Here is a 17655-nt window from a genome sequence, read left to right as displayed (position 1 = left end):
TGTTAAATGTAAGTGCCTAAATTTAAAAAAACAAAACCAAAACAACAAACCACAAAGGGCCACCTCAGAGTAAACATTTGCAAAACTGCTTATCTGGCAAAAGTATTGGGTTTTTTAATAAATCCACACTGTCCTGCCAGTGAGTGGCTCAAGACTACTGAAGAGCTTTTCTCACTCTCCCTTCATCCAGACTCAGTGGTATCAAGAGCTGTCATGTCACGTGACATGATGAGTGCCATGAGGTTCATCATTACTGTTACATTGGTCTGGGGCTGTCCCATAGTAGCACAAAAGAGAATTGCTGGTTTGTGTTTTAGTAATCCTTAGTAATCCCCTTATTTTCAGTTGCACCCAGAATCCAGCCCCAGAGACTGTTCTGGGTTCAAACTTTGTTCTCTGTCTCAGATGTTGCTTAAAGGGATCTTAGGTGTACTTTGTGACCAGCAGTCTTTCTGTATGAACAGTTCTAGGAATAAATCAATTGATCAGAAAATTTAATTAGTAGTATTATTATTACTGTATTGTTATTGTTATCATTAGTAGTAGTAGTAGTGGCAGTGCTGGTGTTATTCCATTTATTAAAGAGACATGGATGGCTTTAGAGCAGAACTTAAAGATGAGTCCTGAATGGTCAAGATTTTTGCTTAGAGCAGAGTAGATGGATAACACCACTGTAGTAGTTTCCAGAGGTTTTTAGAGTGCACTGTTACATCCCGCTCTCCCAGACACATCCCATCTACCTTTCTCTTTAGTATACAAATGCACAATTAAAAGCATTCAGCGGATAGAGATGAATAAGCTAACACAGTGTGCTGCTAGTAATTTATTTTCATTAACTGGGAGTATGTGGAAGTTCCACAAAGAGCAAAGAGATGCTGGAAAGTTATAATAGATAAGAATCTACTTACTGCCTTTATGCAAGACAATAGATTTTGTGAATATTCTGCTTCCTCTCCAGGCAGTGAGCTAGTATGGTTAACCAAAATTGTTGAGTAATTGTTCTGTGGTTGAGAACAAAATGCTGAATTAAACTGTTCCCAGCACAATAATTGTGTGATTACAGCATTTATGTTGCTGGCCAAAAGAACAGTCATTAGGTTTGGAAGACTTACCAAAACCACAGGCAAAAAAATGCAAATCACATGTAAATTGTCCTCTAATACCTACAGTGGCTTGAAAATTGAACTAGGAGTATGATATGTGTATATTTAAAGGCAGTCAAGCCAGAAAAAATGATTGTACATTCAAGAACTACTTCTGACTAGGAAGAAAATACCCAAAGACTATTAATTTTCATTATGTTGCAATTTTTACCCCTCTTATGAGATCCTGCACTTCATATATTATGCCTGTGTTCTGCTTTGTGAATGCTCTTCGGTTTTCTCTGACTGCGCCCCAGTTGGGTATTCTCTGGGAGCTGTGGGGCAGGTGGGGCTCCCACACCTGAACTGCACCTTGGGCCAAGCTGACTCCAAGAGCAATATCCAGCGGAGGCAGGCAGCAAATGTTTGTCTGATTGCGGTAATCCACCAGTAAAATTAAAAACTGATTTATAATGAGAGGTACTTCTGTGAGGGAGACAATTTTCTTCTCTGTTGCATGATCCATATCTACGAATGCCAAAAAAGAACTGCGTAGTCTTTCCTTCCTTTCATTTTTTTCTTTCCTTTGTTGTTTTCCTCCTATTTTTAGTAATAAAGGAGGAGGAGGAAGACAAGAGCTGAAGGAGACAGCAGAGGAAAAAAAAAGCTAAAATGTTTGGGGAAATCAAAATATTTGTGCTTGCAATTCAGTGCAGCAACAAGCTGCAGGATTTGGATAGTTGGTTACCTGGCTATACACAGAAATGGGATGATGAGATGTCTAAACTTTATCAGTTTTCTACAGTTAATTGTGCTTTAAGTGTGTTGCTGTCACTAAATTGTAGGCACAAAATGAGAGACTGTCTTCAGTCCTATTCAAAAAAACGTTCCCAAGCAAAACTTGTGAAAAACAATTTTGTATGAGGATTTTGGTTACAAGGGAAAAACAGGTATCAGGACATGAATGGATGGGTGGTGACGTATCTATTTAAATAGTATTTCTTCTTCAACTTGAATCCATTTTGCTTTTAAAATCAAATTTTTGATGTAAATCTGAACTCTACTGAGGAACACTTCCACTGGCAGAAGATCCAGTCAGAAACAAGTCTGAACAGCTGAAAGATTGAAAAGAGGTCTTTATTGTGCATTTCCCTGGGCAGTAATTAGAGGCTATTCAATACTAAAATGTGTTTTCCACAGAGGTTTCTACTAACATTTGGTCTGAGCTTTCCTGGCCATTTGTCCATCATGCTTAAGTGCTGTGGTTTTCAAGATCTTGTAGAAAGCAGTAAAACTCAGCCTAAAATAGAAATAATGGCAATACTATCAGCAATAATAATAATAATAGCAATAGTAGTGGTAGTAATAATTACACCAGAATTTTTGTTTTCAGGAAAGAATTACTCAAAGTTCTTGTAAGAGCTTGTGCTCTGAAACTGATGTCACTGGAGACCAGATAGACTGAAACATGAATGTGATTTAACAATAGTAAAATTGGGAAAAAGAAGGGGCATTCCAAGGGTTTAGTCAGGGGATATGATTCTAAGATTTTCTGAGCAGACCCAATTCTGCAAGAGCCTGCACTCATTGTGCCATGAAGAATGTTTATTTTCCTGTACTGTATTAGATTGTATGCACTTTTATTAACTATGTCCCTCAACCTTTCAATTTAAAGAAAGCAAGAGGAGGTACTGACTTTTAGTGGAGAAATTTATTTTTTTAGTCCTCTAAGTCTATTTTTTCTCTCTTTTTCTAGAGACTATGATTTTAAGTGGATGACTTTGATAAGACTTTCATGTTTGTTTATACCATTTCACTGTTCAGCAGCCGAATGGGTTTTGAATTTCTGCCCACTACATGATATTAAATAACCCCTGTTTCTTGCCCACCGCCTACACGCTAAAATGGTTGTTTGTTATAATTAATGATATTCCGCTTGTCAAAGAGATGCTGAGTGAAAAACATGTCTGGGAACCTTAGGGTTTTGCTTGAAAGAATACCCTTACCTTTCTGTATGGTAATATTACACTAAATCATACTAAGGAAATTGGCACAAAAAATGTGAACCAAAACAAGTAGTTACTATAAGGCATATTTTTAACAATCTCCTTGTCGTCTGTGTCCACTAAGTAAGCAAGATTTCTGTGTTAAGGGTAATAAAAGTAGAATTGTTTCATAGTAGTTGGTAAGACTTAAATATTTTGCTGTCATTACTTAGAGAAGCATTGCAAGCAATGTGTCATGGGTGACTCATAATAAGTGTTTGAACAATGGGCTGAGTGCTGCTCTTGATTCACAGCTGTTCTCCACAAATGTTTTCTGTGCCATCAATAAAATAGCAAGTCTCTGAAGAAGGCAGTCCACTATTAGTGGTTTAGGTCTTAGATATTGATCTGCTCATGAATTTGGACTGTCAAAAATGAGGTCATGGAACTGACCATCATCTATACACCATCTCAGATACCATAGTTTCCTAATTTGAACTGCTCTCCTTTAAGAATTTGGGATTTGGAACAGTACACAGGAAAAATATTGCTGTGATTTATTACTGGTGTTTGAATATGTTATGGAAAAATCAACAAGGGGTAAAAGGGGGAGATTATAGCAGCTGGCTTTAACAGAGATGCCTTTGAATAACTTCATGTGTCAAAAAATACCACTTGTTTAAGTATGTTGGCATCAACCTTGCTTTTGCCACCCCTTTCTTGATCTTTTGGGGAAAATGTGCTAGAGAAATCTTTGGTGAGTAGGTTCACACCCCAAAAGCTGCATTGCTTCAGTCTACACAGGCGTAAGGACCATGGTTAGGATAAACTTAGAAATAATTTATAAATCATTTAGAAGTTTAGAAAATTATTTGGAGTAAATTACATAAGATGCTTTCTCAACCTGAAACCCATTTTGGGCATATTTATAGCCAAGCATTTTATGGTCTTGTTTGCATGAAAACATTCACAACACTTGGGATGAGCCCAAAGGCACCTCAAAAGTACTGAAGAAACATCAAGGTGGGGCATATTTCCTAGGACACAGAATTTATCTTGCCAAAAAGGAGCCAGACTTGCTGCCTATGATAGTGTGTAACACTAAAATTTATTTCCCTACCTGAATCTATTGACTTCCAGCATTCACAGAAGTTGTTGAAATGTCATTTTTGGGTGATTCCTCTTCCTCTTCTCCCCCCCTCTCTAAATTGCATCCTAGTTCTGAGCCTTCCTACCCATTCCTATTTGTTCTTACAACCCAGCCATTGATTAATAATTGTAAGATTTACAGAGTCAACCTTGAAATAGCCCTGTATTCTTACAGGAAAAGTCCTCTAAATTCTGCACACCTCTCCTGACTGTTATACCTGTCATTCTGACATCCTCATATATCAATAGCCCCCGTAACAAAACTATCCTGTTTGCTCTTCCCTGCATCCTCTGCTGCAGTGCTTCATAGCAGACCTTCTTTTCAGAGCTCTTCTGATAGCAGTCAATGATACTGCTGCACAAAGACTTTTTATCTAGTAAAATGTGACCACTGGGTATACCAAAGAAGTGACTTTGAAAATAAGGAGAGCTGGGTTAGTACACAGTATGCGAACCTTGGCCACTTCGGTTTTTAAACAGAACATGGAAAATCAGAAGGAAAAGTATACAGGTGACCTCTGGAAGGCTACTGTGAACAATGAGAAGGGAAGTATACTGCTTTTTGTTTCTGATTCTTTATGGCATGTACATATCAACCCATAGTTCATCATAATTTACCTAACTGAACCAATATACAATAGATCAGCTGTAGGAAACAGTACACATGCGCTGCACAAGAAATTGTCCTACACACTGTCTTTTAAATCACATAAGGAAATCTCACACCTGTTTTCTTTTCACTGACAAATGTTTTGCTGAATAGCTTACTGCTAGAGCAATCAACACTGGTCCAAATCTCATTGGGAAAAACATTAACCAAGCATCTGGAAACTGTGTGCTCCATCATGCGCTGCAAGGTAGCATCAGTCATTAAAGTAAGTTCATAGATTTTCCAGTTTGAAGGAAGTGACTTTGCAGATTAACTCTTGCTACATGTCAGTTGCATTTTAGGAGCAAGTTGCTGGTAGCCAACAAAAGCACAAATAGAGGACAGTACAGCATATAAGTCAGCAGTTTTGACAGCCACAGGTTTGCAGCAGGTTCCCATTATAGTCCTGGCTTTACTCTTCTAGAATGGGTACTAACATTTAAACAAGGTGCCTAGGTGCTTGGAAGCTGTGCCACGAGAAACATAGTATTTGTGTGAATATTAAGTAAGGTGAAGGAAGTCAGTTTGGCTGAGACATTGGTCATCATACCTCAAAAGCCAATTTTGTGTCCTTTGCTGACTTTAACCTCTTCATGAAACAAGTGCCTCAATCAACCAAACAATGGATCTTTTTCTTCTCTAAAAAATGAAAGAGCATATTATTTTGAGTGTTGCACTTGAGCTTAGATTAGAAAGGGTTTGTTTGAGAGTGCACTTCAGTCTTCCAGTGTAGCTGTTACCTGAATAAAGTAGCTTGCTCTGAAAGTCCTTGTTTTGCCAGAGAACCCCTCACACTTGGGTGTCGTATAGTCTGGAGCAGCCATTCCTGTGTGAACTCTCAGGTTTTTGTCTTAAATCAGCTGCATATTGAAATGAATTCCAGTTTATGTTATTTTTATTTCAGTTATTCTCTTCCTTTTCAGGTAGGCTATTTGTTCCAATACCTTTGTGGCAGAATTGCCCTGTGGGTAACTTACATGCTAAGTGGCACAAGCATGAATACTTCTTGTTACCCGTCATCCCAAATGCAAAAAAAAGTCATTTGACTGCTATTCCATCTTCTCTGTGGGTTTTTTTTCTATACCAAATCAATAATAAAAAAACTGTTCTGAAGTTCTTTATTTTAGTTACAGAAATGAATAAGTAATACTGCTTTTACCTTTGGAGATATCCAGGAGATGTTCTTTAATGCAAAAAGTCCTTTTGGCTTCTGTCCTTCAAAGTGCTGCTGGAGGTGTTTGTCTCTCACCAGTACATTTTGTTCTGTAGTCTGAAGTGGAGGAGGGAAGCCTTTGGAAGAAGTTATCGACATGGAAACAGCTACTGTCTATTATTTGGCAGTTTAAGGCACTTCTCTGCACTTTACTTAAAAAAGCTGAGTGTGTGTTCATTCACAGACTTTATGATGAGATGAATTTGAGATGGATGCTGGTTGTGACACCTGGATTCTCTTGCAGGACTGAGCAGATACAGAAAGTTTTCAGCCTTAAAAGCCTTGCTTTTCTAAAATTAAAAAAGGTTATGTAATTCCTGAGTTGCGTTTCATTTTTCCTGAAGGTTTGTTTCTTGTATTTTCCATGACCCAACTTGCGTATCATTACTTTGTAAGGAATGTCTCCATATTCCATCAATCTAAGTATTTTTTCCCACACCACATTACAAATACAGCTCCTCTGTGCTAGTGGAATTGTTGTGTGTCTATGGGGGGTGATGGAGGTGTCTCCCTAAATACCCTTCCTTACGCTTCTTAAAGGACTGCCACTAGGAGAGCATGTTTTCTACCATCAGTATTGCTGCTCACAATCAATTGTGAGAACAGTGACAGCTACTGAGTGAGCTGAGCTGTTTGGACAAGGTAAATTTTGATAAGTAGTGGTATGAATTGTCTAAGCCTCTTAAACACATCAAAGGGAAAAATACTATTTAGGATCCAAATCATCAACTGCAGAAGAATTTACAGGTAGTCATTAGAAAGAAAAAACCTTTACAAAATCCTTTGTCAGGATACCTACCTTTGATCTGCCTGTCTGACAAGAGGAGTGAGCTGCTCTGCAGTGGTAGGAACTACAGATCATGGGATGGATGGTCTGTCCCATCAGTTTCTTCCTCTCTGCATCTCTGCTTCTTGCCATCCACCCTCTGGTTTGCATCCTAAGCACTCACTAAGCCCCCTGTGAAAAGCCACCTCAAACTCAGTAGGAGAGTGATCATTGCATAACTTGGATAGGCAGAGCTCCCTACTCTTTAGATTTAGGATACATATATGTCAATTTAGGGAACTGATACAGGGAAGAGAAAGAGAACAACATTTTCTTTTTTTATTTTAAACATCACTGTAAGGGAAAATAGCAGATTGTAGTTATATGAGGACATATATTTTTATTTCCCTTAAGATAGACATGGGGGGGGTGGGTGAGGGAGAGAGAAAGAGATGGCCAGCACGTGCTAATTAAAGAATCCGGTCCTGCAGCATAGTGTGCACCACCATGAGCCAAGTGTTTCTAGAGAAAGGGGACCAGTGCAATTAAACGTGTCATTTTTGAAGGACAGATTTATGTTACTGCGTGTTAAATGTGCATAACATTCTTACATATACAGTAGAAGAGATGCTTAACTTACAGACAAGTCGCAGGCAAAAAGATATTCATACAACTGTTCAAAGTTAATAGAATAATTCATGTGCATCCACTGTTCTAGGAATGTAAAATTTGAACTTATTTGAGGCAGGCGAGAATGACTCAAATGAAAATAAAAAATAGCCTCACTTCTACATGAAGAAGCCATGTAAGACTCTCTTTCAGCAAAGATGCTCATGCAGCTCCTAAAGGGCATCCTCTAAACAGCTCAAGAATAAAGTACTGCTCAGAGTTGTGTCAGTTCCTAGAGCAGAAAGTGTTGCTTTTTGCAGCCATTCTTGTTCATACGGAGTAATTCCATCACCAGTCCCACCAAAATGCTTCTGAAGAACTGGAGGTGGGTGGACGAGCACATTCGCCCCTCAGTGGAAAGTGTTACATGTGGATGCTGGGAAATGCACTGAGATATTTACCTTGGAGAGAGGAAAACTTATATAAAAGTTGATGCTCATAAACATGGAATGAGCAACTGGCGGAAATGAAATTGGTGAAAGTGTATGAAGAGAAAATAAATAAAACTAATAGCAGCTGCTATGTTAGGGGCTTAGGTTTGTTGAAAGTATGGGTTTATGTTATTTTAGAAATATTTTAAGCCTTCTATGTTAAGCAAGAGTTGTGTGAGGGGGGGAAACTGTGAACTTTAAATTAAAGATCCTGTCAGGATGCATGGGTATAAAGGACCAAAATAACATCATGCATGCTACCCTGATTCTGCTGTTTCCTAAGATTTGGAAAACTGACTAACTTTGCAATCTTCATGTTTCTTTAAACTATTTTGTCTGTGTAGCTATTTACATAGTGACCCAAAGCACATGGGAAATTTTACAGAAAATAGAGTAGAACTGTAGTTGTCAAGTGTTTGCTGTCTAAATTTATGTAAGTCACAGCAGGAGCTAGTAACAAACAGTAGGGGTAACTGTTAAAAACATACTGCTTAGTGCTTAGGTAGCTGTGGTAACCATAGTATGTTCCTAAAAGTAGGTAGGAGACCAGGATTTAAGCGGAAATACTACAATTAAAATGAAGCCAGGAATGCCGGGAATCTAATTGTGGCTACACTGAATGTACAACTTTATGTGATTGGATTTGTTATGGTCAAGTCATAAAGGACATGCACAAATTTGGGAAGATGCTGGCCCGGGCTTCAACAGCTTGAATTGGTTCCAGGTTTACTAACAATTCTTTTTATATGGTTAAGTCATTTAGGGGCAGATTTTTCAAAAGCACCAGAACAAATAAAGATACAGTGAGGCACTTTTCAAAATCAAAAATCTCTACAGGCAGCTGTGAGGGCCTCAGTTTCCCACTTGGACAGTACATACACTAATAGCTGTGTAATAAAAATTCAAGAGAAGTAACTAATGTAGTAATGGCTTAAAAAAAAAGACAAAAAAGGGGGAATACCCTTCACGTAAAAACTCAGGAGGGCCTGTATTTGATGCCTCTTGAAACACTTGTATCCTAGCAATTCTAGTTAATAATAATAAACATAGCCAAAGTTTAGATGTAGTAGTTAAATAAGCCATAGAAAAAAAGAGTCCATAATTTGTATTGTATTGTGTCAGGTAATCGGATTAAAATAATGTTTGATTTATTTGTATTTAGGAGAAAATTAAATGTAGCTATTTGAGTGCTGCTACATACATTCCATCCTGGAATGAAAATCACATTGTTTTGACTGCGTTTTTTCTGTATCCATGCAAACCATCCTCACCACTCTATAGTTCTTACCTCCTTAATGCAACCAGGGTTGTGTCATTTGAAATTAGTGGGTATAAGGCCCCTTGGAGAGGTAAAGAGGAGCAGCAATTTGAAAAAATGAAATGCAGCAGAGTTAAGAAGAAAGGGCATTTTCCTGGTAAATGTTTTCCTAAATGGGAATTTTTCAGTGTGGTGTTTTGCTCGTGTATTTGGCAGTCACTTGGAATCAAGTGCAGACTTGTGCTACATTGTGGGCTTGGCAATGACAATCTGTGTGTGTGTGGTGCTTTAGTTATATTAGCCCTGGAGGCAGAGTTAACACTTGCAGTGGGACAAGAGTATTTGCAGTCATCAGAGAACTTTGCAGTCAGCTTCAATAACATCACTCCATTTTTTTCACTTTTTTTTTAACATTTTTTTTGGCAGCAGAGCTCTTAGTAGAACCATCTGTCTTTCTATTAGTGTTTTTGAGTCCTGTTTTGAAGCTTCTTTGCTTGGCAAAGTCACTTTCATCCTTGGAAACCATTTAAAAAAAAAGTTCTGTGGCTCTTTGCCGAAGAAGAGTACTATGCAAAAATTCCACACGGCTGTTCATTTTTGTTCTAAAAGAATATAGTTACTTTGTCTTTGTCTTTATAAAAAGCTAACCACAAAACCCCAAGCAAAACAAACAAAAAACAAACACATGAAGAAAAAGCAGATATTGGGCAGTACTATGATGACTGAATGGGGATAGAGAACAAATCACATTTTATGTAATTTTTTCTCCAGCAACCCAGTTGAAAGTAAGTATGCCTTCTTGGTAACAGGATCAGAATAGAAAGGAAAAAACACTGAAGTAACAAGAAATGGATCAAGCTAGTTCAGTGACTGGAGCTACATCTATTCTAGCTTCAGTCCCAGTCTTAATCTCCCACTGCAAGAATTTCCATCAACAGCGCTCTTGAACTCCATCCTTGAAAATTATTTGACTATACAGATGCAGTCAGCACACACAGAGGTTTTGACAGGTCCTGGCATAAATTAAGAGGTTACCATCCCAAATTTCGTATCACTCTTATACCATGTAACAGTGTTGAGTGAACTGAGACATCTCCTGGATTTTCAGGAGATTATATTAAAATCAAATTAAGTGCAGGTGCTGTAGTCTGAACTGTGGCAGGCAAGGAGCTCATGCAGGTTGTCTTTTGCCTGTTCTGCTATGCAAGGCAATAATGAAGAGTAACACCTTCTTATGCCTCTGTTTGTAAAAGCTTGTCTATTAACACTCTAATTCTCCTAGTTTCTTGAGGCTGTGGATCACAAGCTAAGTTGTAGTCTTTGATAACATGTCCATCTCTGATGCCTCAGCTTTACAGTGTCATTAAATATCTAGGTGAGCTCTTTTTAAAACTTAGTCAGTCTCCCTTTATTGACTGATCTGTGCAGTACAGTGGGTTTTTTTGATTAAAACTAGTCATTTAGCAAAATGTCTGGCAATTTTTTTGTTTCTCATCTGTGCAAAGTACAAAGATGATGTCCAATTCTAGCAATTGAAAACTCTGACAGAACGGGGTAAAAGCAATGGTATTATACATTGGGCCATGGCCAACTTCCAGTTTTGATGACTAATTTCTGCATGTCTTGAGTCCTCTGCAGTATCCACTTAATATTTTTCACTTCCTGACTTGCATGGTTGTGTACAGTTGCTGTGCAGGGTTGAACAGCTAACGCATCAGACATAGCTGTGTTTATTTGTGAATAGAATGTCTCAGCCTTTTTTCTTGCCATCTCAGAGACTTTTCACCTGCACAAATAGGTGCATGTGTACAGGCAGAAAAGTAGTACTTTGCTGCTTATGCACTTGTTTTTACTTCCAAGAGGCGTGTGTTTGGATGTCTGTGTTGCTCAGTGAGGGTGAAAGCTACTGTGAGACAGAGATAGTGTTACACAGTGCAATAAAAGTGAAGAAAACCATCCTACAGTCCAAGATAAGTGAGTCATCATGGACCAGGGTGATACAGTAAGTGGGATATAGGTATGCATTATGTGTAGGTATGTGGAATTATGTAGAGAGATATATGGATACAGCTATGGTATAGGTATGTGGAGTCTTTCAGTTTATTTTGGATTTATGTAATTTGTATGAAGTGTTTGGTAATCAAGATGAAGCTAAATAGTTGATGCTGCTGAAACACCCCATTATGGAGAGGGATATTCAAACCTGTCTCAGGTCAGAAGTAAAAGAAAGGATGTTAGCAAACACTGTCTCCAGAAAAAATTCCGTGTTTGATTTTCCCTCTCCTGTTCAGCAGGTCCAGGGTCAGCTGCCTCCATTAATGATTCCTGTATTCCCTCCAGACCAACGAACCCTAGCAGCAGCTGCACAGCAAGGATTCCTTCTTCCTCCTGGTTTCAGCTACAAAGCGGGATGCAGTAAGTCCTGTAGATTTTTTTTAGCTGAAAGTGGGTACTGGGCACAGTTTTGTGCCAGTCTGTGTAAAAGTATCACCTCACTGATGGACAAAGCCTTTAACTTGCAGAGATGAGTGTGAAACAGAGGATTAGTCATTACCATGTGAGAAAAGGTTTTCAGAGGCGAAGTATGTGTTTGAACATAACAGCAAAACATTTCACACAACAGGTAGATTTGGGCCCCTTCTCTCTGGCAGGTCTTTTTGACAAGTGAACATGCTCATGACCACACATATGAACTTCCATCTGAAGAGAAGCTATTTGAAACTTCCAAATCAATTTCAACACTGTTGTAAGAAAACATGTTTTTTTCCTGAAGCAGCCTGCTTACTATTTGTGAACTGAGGGCCTATTCTAGTCTCTTTCTTCACACAGAACTCACATTAATCTCAACGGGGGTTCTGCACAGAGATCAAAGATAGCATATGCCTTTCAGTTTGATGGACTAACACAAACTATGAGTATATTTATGAGAGCCTAGCACTAAAAAAATACGGCATCTACTTTTTTAATCTTTGAAAGATTTGTAATGTTCTCTACACTCCCCAGTTTTTTTTTAAATTTTGTTTAAGTCTTCTATAGGATTTCATGTTCCTGTCAACAGGATGATAATAAATACAAGTTAAGCAATAATCAAGGAACTCCGTGTCCATGAACACACTTATCTAGACCATGAATTTCATAGTCTTGTTTTCATATTTGTGTTTATGTAACCCTTCTGCCATCCATTTCCTCTTGAGGTGTCTAGGACTTGCTTGTTCTACCCTTCTCTGTCTCTAGCATGGGTGTCTAGCTTTGTTATGTCCACGTCAGTGTATCCATCTGTATCATTGACTAACTCATGAGTTCATCAGGAGTTTTGAATTGCTTAGAACTTGCCCCTGTAGCTGTTTCATAAGCGCAGAATATAAAAAGACGTCTTCAGTTGAACTGGCTTAGCCACAATTTCAGATTTCTTTCAGCTTCTGAATGTAGATACAGTACTTGAATGTGAACCTCAATTTATTTGGCCACTAATACCTCTTCCTAATATTTTACAGACTGGGACCACTACTGAAAATTATTGTTCATGTCCCTCACCAGCTGCAGTGCCAAAACATAGGCTCATTCAGTTCTTCCAGTGATTTCACACTCAGTCTCTCTCAACTGGGAGAAGTAATGATTCACATTACAGAATGTTTAACTGAAAGCCACACTGAATATGAATGCTACCCTAACTGTAGGCCTGGAAAAGGTCAGGAAAGCACCCCATTAGACATATCTGGCAGATTAAATTAGTTCCATGTTAACGAAGTCTGGTTTGGATAGGAAGGATTGAGGTGTTTTTTCCCTTCTTCTTACTGCATGCACGTTAACTGTGAGAAAGTCCTATAGTTCTTCACATCTATGAAGTAGATATGACATTACATGTTTGTGTAACCTTGAAAATAAAAAAGAAAAAAGAGCAAAGTTGCTGCTGCTCCTGGCAGTAAGGCTTGGAATTAACAGCGTGCCAAGGTCTAGGACTGAGCAGAAGCCAGTGGAAAAACTGCTCTGTATTTGGTGATTCCCTAGCATGTTTGCCTGAATTTGACGGAGAAGCTGAGGAAAAGTGATAAGTAGTCCAAAGGATTTCTTCTTTTCACTCACAGTTTAGTGTACACAAAAAAGCATATATGGATTTAGCTACGCCTAGAAAGCGTGTAGCAATGAAAAACCTAGCTGCTTTGAAACTACAGCGTGTTCACACCAAGGAATGTTTTTGACAGACCATTAAAACATATTTCTCCCACTTTTCTGCTTGCCCTACTGTGTATCAGTCCACTTCGCAAAGATGTAGTAGACTGTAAACCGAAGAGCTTTGAATAAAACTTTGTAAAGCACCTGAGTGATTTAGGAGACTAAATCTTCATTTGAAGAGTGACAAAGGCCCTAGGATCCAAATCTCAGGGATATTTAGCAAATTCTTGTACTATAAACTTCAGTGCAGTCACCTGGGCTGATTTGAACTGAGCTTAAGTGGATACCAGCACAAAACTGTAACAGGGAACATTCAGCAGATTAATTTGCTCAGCTTCTGAACAGGTTAAATACCTTCCACTGAGTTTGCTTTTGAATGCAAGGCCTTCCTAGGAACTTGGAAGACCTTACTGGAAGCATCTTTACATGACTGCCATTCCATGTTCTAAATTTAGTTTATGCGCTTTATGAAAATGGATTTCATTTCTTTATCTTCCTGGTCCTTTTGGAAAACCTGCCATTTTTCTGGACTGATACATTTTTCAGAGTAATTTTGTATGGCTGATTGATAGGAATTCTTTAGCGATGATTCCTTTATTTATTAGCATTAGCAACTTGAACACAGGAATGTCAAAAATTTTCATGGGACAGTTCAGTTCCAGTCACAAATAACAAAAATACTATGAAAACTGTCATATATTGTTCCTCACTAAAAGGGAGATATACAAATTTGAGGGAAAAGGAAGAGAGAATTGTTGCAACAACTGATATTTTCATAACTAACTAATGATGCTGAGTATGTTGATTTTGGATATCTGTTGGGGACACCTTCAAAGGGAAATTTAAACTCTTATGCACCCTGCTGTAAAGATTGTTCATCAATATTTGAGCCGTGTAGGTTAAGCAGGCTTTTCATAATCGAGTATACATGTTTCTGCTCTGAAGATAGATTTCCCCCCATTTTTCTTATTATCCCTGAAGCTCTTTTAAGCTTCCGTTCGTGGTCGCTCACCTGCGCAAATCCTTGCAGGGACTTAGTTCTGGAACCCTTTCGAAGTTTGACCACACACCGTCCGCGGAGCGGAGGCGCCGCTTCTCCTGCTACTGCCAACGGGCTCTGGACGGCTAGCTTCCAAATATTGGGAGCCGAGACTTCAAGCCCCACGTTGGGCGTCATTTGAGACGGTCAAAAACTACACGATCCCAGCATGGGGAACAAAACTGGAATACTTTATTGAACACTTGACCACTTTTTAAGGTTTCAGGGAGACACATGGTAATAGGTAGGAAGGGTTATGGTAATTTCAGGAATTTATGGAGGGAAGACAGCAGGGGATTACAACACAGTCTGATAACATTCATTCTAGACTCTTTTCTTATGTTAAGGTAGGAGACAGCTTATCTTCAAATTGAGCATTACCAAGCCTCTTGTGTTCTTGGTGATGGAATTTCTCTCAGCCTTTGTTGACCAAGGCTTGCTGTTTAAGATTTCTAGCTCTTTTTGCAGTAAGCTGGATTTCAGATTCCTACACCCTGCCCCTTTGAAAAGTCAGATCTCTTAAACAGTATCTAAAGTCCTGCAGATCTTTCTTCAGTCAGCTGTGGAATTGGTCACACCTGATGACTGGGTTGCTGCTGCCTCCAGCCCCAGCAGCTGCAGAGATAACCCCTTCCAACAGCTCATCACTGTGCCCCAAATTTCCAACACACAGACCAAGCTTCTAGGTTAAGTATTCCCTAACTTGCTTATGTCTGGGCTGGGATAGCAAGGACCCTTTATTAAAATTGCTTAAACTGAGCAGGCTAATTTTCATGGAAACATGTTGGGAAGGGATTAAACAAGCAGCTTGGGCACAGTGGTAACCTTTGGCAGAGGGCTGTGGTTGGAGATGGTGGGCTCTTCAGCCAGCACAGCTGCAAATGGGAAAGGATGCGTGATCAAGCCTCGGGGGTCAGTGAAAGAGAAAAAATGACTAATAACTAGTTACACTGCTGTTCTACTTTCATTCAGCTTAGATAATGAAATCAAATGAACTTACTGAGTGCTTTCTGATTCACTTGTCTCTCCCAACAGAGGGTCAAATGTGTGTCCCCCGGTGTTGTAGGGTTCCTCTGCCAGTGCTTCCCAACAGACCAATGACTTACCCAGGGAGAGACTTTCTTCTATACATGTAGCTTGTTTTCTGAGGATTTGGCTGTAGATAACACAAAAATATAACAGTTAACAGGGACTCCTCTCATGGCAGATACCTCAAGAAGAGTAGAAGAACGGGGCAGAAGTATACTGATACTTTATGCCCCATTCTTTGCCAGGTTCCAGTGACTGAGGACTCAGGGACCTTCTGACCCATTGCTGGCATGGTTGTGTGGTATGTTACTGAAGACAAAGAGGTTTTCTCTCCTTGTGTTCCAGTCTGATTGAAAACATTTTAGACAGATGAAATGCTCAAAAGAATACAACAATATCAATCTCTAATATGTGCAGAGCAAATTATTCAATTATACTTCTCCAAATATTTTTCAAAATTGAGTAAATACAGGGAGGAAAGGGGTAAATATTTTCTTCGTGGTTGCATGGCAGGTCATGGTCTTTGGCTTCCAATTCAGTGTACTAAATTTCCTTTTGTTTCTTTTTCTCCATAGCAGATCATGCTTGGGAGTGGCTTGGTTTTTCATTTTGTTTTGTTTTTTTTAAACAGATGGTTTGCATTACATAAGGGACAATTTACACAAGTTGACACTTCCCCTTTTTTCTCTATGGCATATTGTGTGGTGGTAAAGTTGGCAGAGATAAAGAGACGAACTTCTATTAGGATTACATTTCTATTTGAGAAAAAGATTCATAATCTGTGGTTCCAGTTGATTTTTAACCTCTATACCAAGTTATAATTGCATGTATGAAATATTTAATATTATTATTTACAACCAAAGTATGTTTTTCGTATGAAAATTCTTGCAAATTGTGGACTATAGAGTCCATCACATACTGCCAACTTATTTTTTTCGTAGTCCACAATTTGCAAGAAAAATACTTATTTGCTCTGTACTTAGTTATTCATGTAGTGTGTGCTATTTGAAATTCAAGTGTTTTTACTGTTATGCAAACCTCTTTATATGTATTTTTTGTACTCATAATATGTAATTTTTATATAGTCATATAATGCAAATGTTTTTATAAGAGCTGTTGTTTCAAAGTGGATTGTTAACTAAGTTAGTAACCTGCAGCATGAGTAGGTGTTAGGAGTTAACCCCAGTATCCCAGGTATTTAAAATGGTTTAGCAGCACCTTCCATTTCAGCTGATGTTAAAAGCAAACAGAGCCCAATTAATGCATTTCCCAAAGCTTCTCCCTCATTTGGACTCTACAGATTGGTTCAGATCATTTAACCCTTCTTTTCTTCCCAGACATCATTCCATAACCCTATCATTTGTTACAATTGCTATCACTAGGTCAGCTCTACTTGTGATACGTACTAGATAATATACATGACTCCCAGCATTTTAGCAATGGCAAGTGAAATATCAGCTCTGCTAAGGTCTGAGGAGCTGTTGCTGTTGACTTCACTGCAGTCAGATTTCACACCAGATGATACAGATCTGCTAGGGCCACTCTTAGAAATAATTAGAATTTATTTAGAGCTAATTAATATTTGTGAAGTGCTTTGAAAGCATAAAAATGGTGTAAGTGATAGAAGAGAAGGAGTTTTGTATTGTGCTCTTTAAAAACTGCATGATTCTGCCTCTGAGGAGGCTGCTCTTCAGTCGTAGGTAGTGTGATCCTTTTATTAATGCACATATGTATAGATTGGTACGTGGAATATTAAGGCATGATTGTCTTTCCTATATAGCTGATGATAAAGGGAATGAAAATGATTTGGGAAAGCAAAAGAGGGTGCTTCTGGGGACCTAGTTACAGAAAAGACAGAAGTCGTTTGGCTGAGAACAGTATTCTGAGGGTGTTCAACACTGGGTGTTCTTCAACAAATATAAGTATCAGAATGCACGACATCAGATGCTTCCCTGTGTGCTGCTTCTGTGCTTCTGCATTTGCAGAACAGTTCACAATTAACTTTCCACTGAAACACACAGTATAGCCCAAACTTTGTAAAGAAGACAGGTCTTCCTCAATTAGTGGTGCTAAGTAAGATTAATTTTGGAAACTGCCCTCCATCACTTCTTAAAGCATTTGATGATAACATTAAAAAGGAAGGGAGATGTTGACTAGCCAGTTAGAGCAGTGTGGTATATTGTATCAGTCCTGAGGCTTTTCAGTGTGAGTG

The 17655-nt window shown here is 38.6% G+C and overlaps 1 protein-coding gene across 10 annotated transcripts in view; it reads left to right on the top strand.

The window, feature by feature from the left end:
* The window catches only part of SOX5 (SRY-box transcription factor 5), a 296501-nt gene that overhangs the window by 179684 nt on the left and 99162 nt on the right, over positions 1-17655 (top strand). For 5 of the 10 annotated variants that reach the window (XM_071551297.1, XM_071551301.1, XM_071551298.1 and 2 more), the window contains one exon: positions 11494-11617. In XM_071551297.1, the coding sequence (XP_071407398.1) occupies positions 11494-11617 (124 nt within the window). The remainder of the gene's footprint in view (positions 1-11493; positions 11618-17655) is intronic. The other 5 variants (XM_071551303.1, XM_071551302.1, XM_071551299.1 and 2 more) reach the window with 1 other exon arrangement.

Source organism: Pithys albifrons, chromosome 3 (genome assembly GCF_047495875.1).
Source record: "Pithys albifrons albifrons isolate INPA30051 chromosome 3, PitAlb_v1, whole genome shotgun sequence".
Classification (NCBI taxonomy): domain Eukaryota; kingdom Metazoa; phylum Chordata; class Aves; order Passeriformes; family Thamnophilidae; genus Pithys; species Pithys albifrons.
The sequence above is the reverse complement of the archived record's forward strand: the minus strand, read 5'-3'. Positions and strand labels throughout refer to the sequence as shown.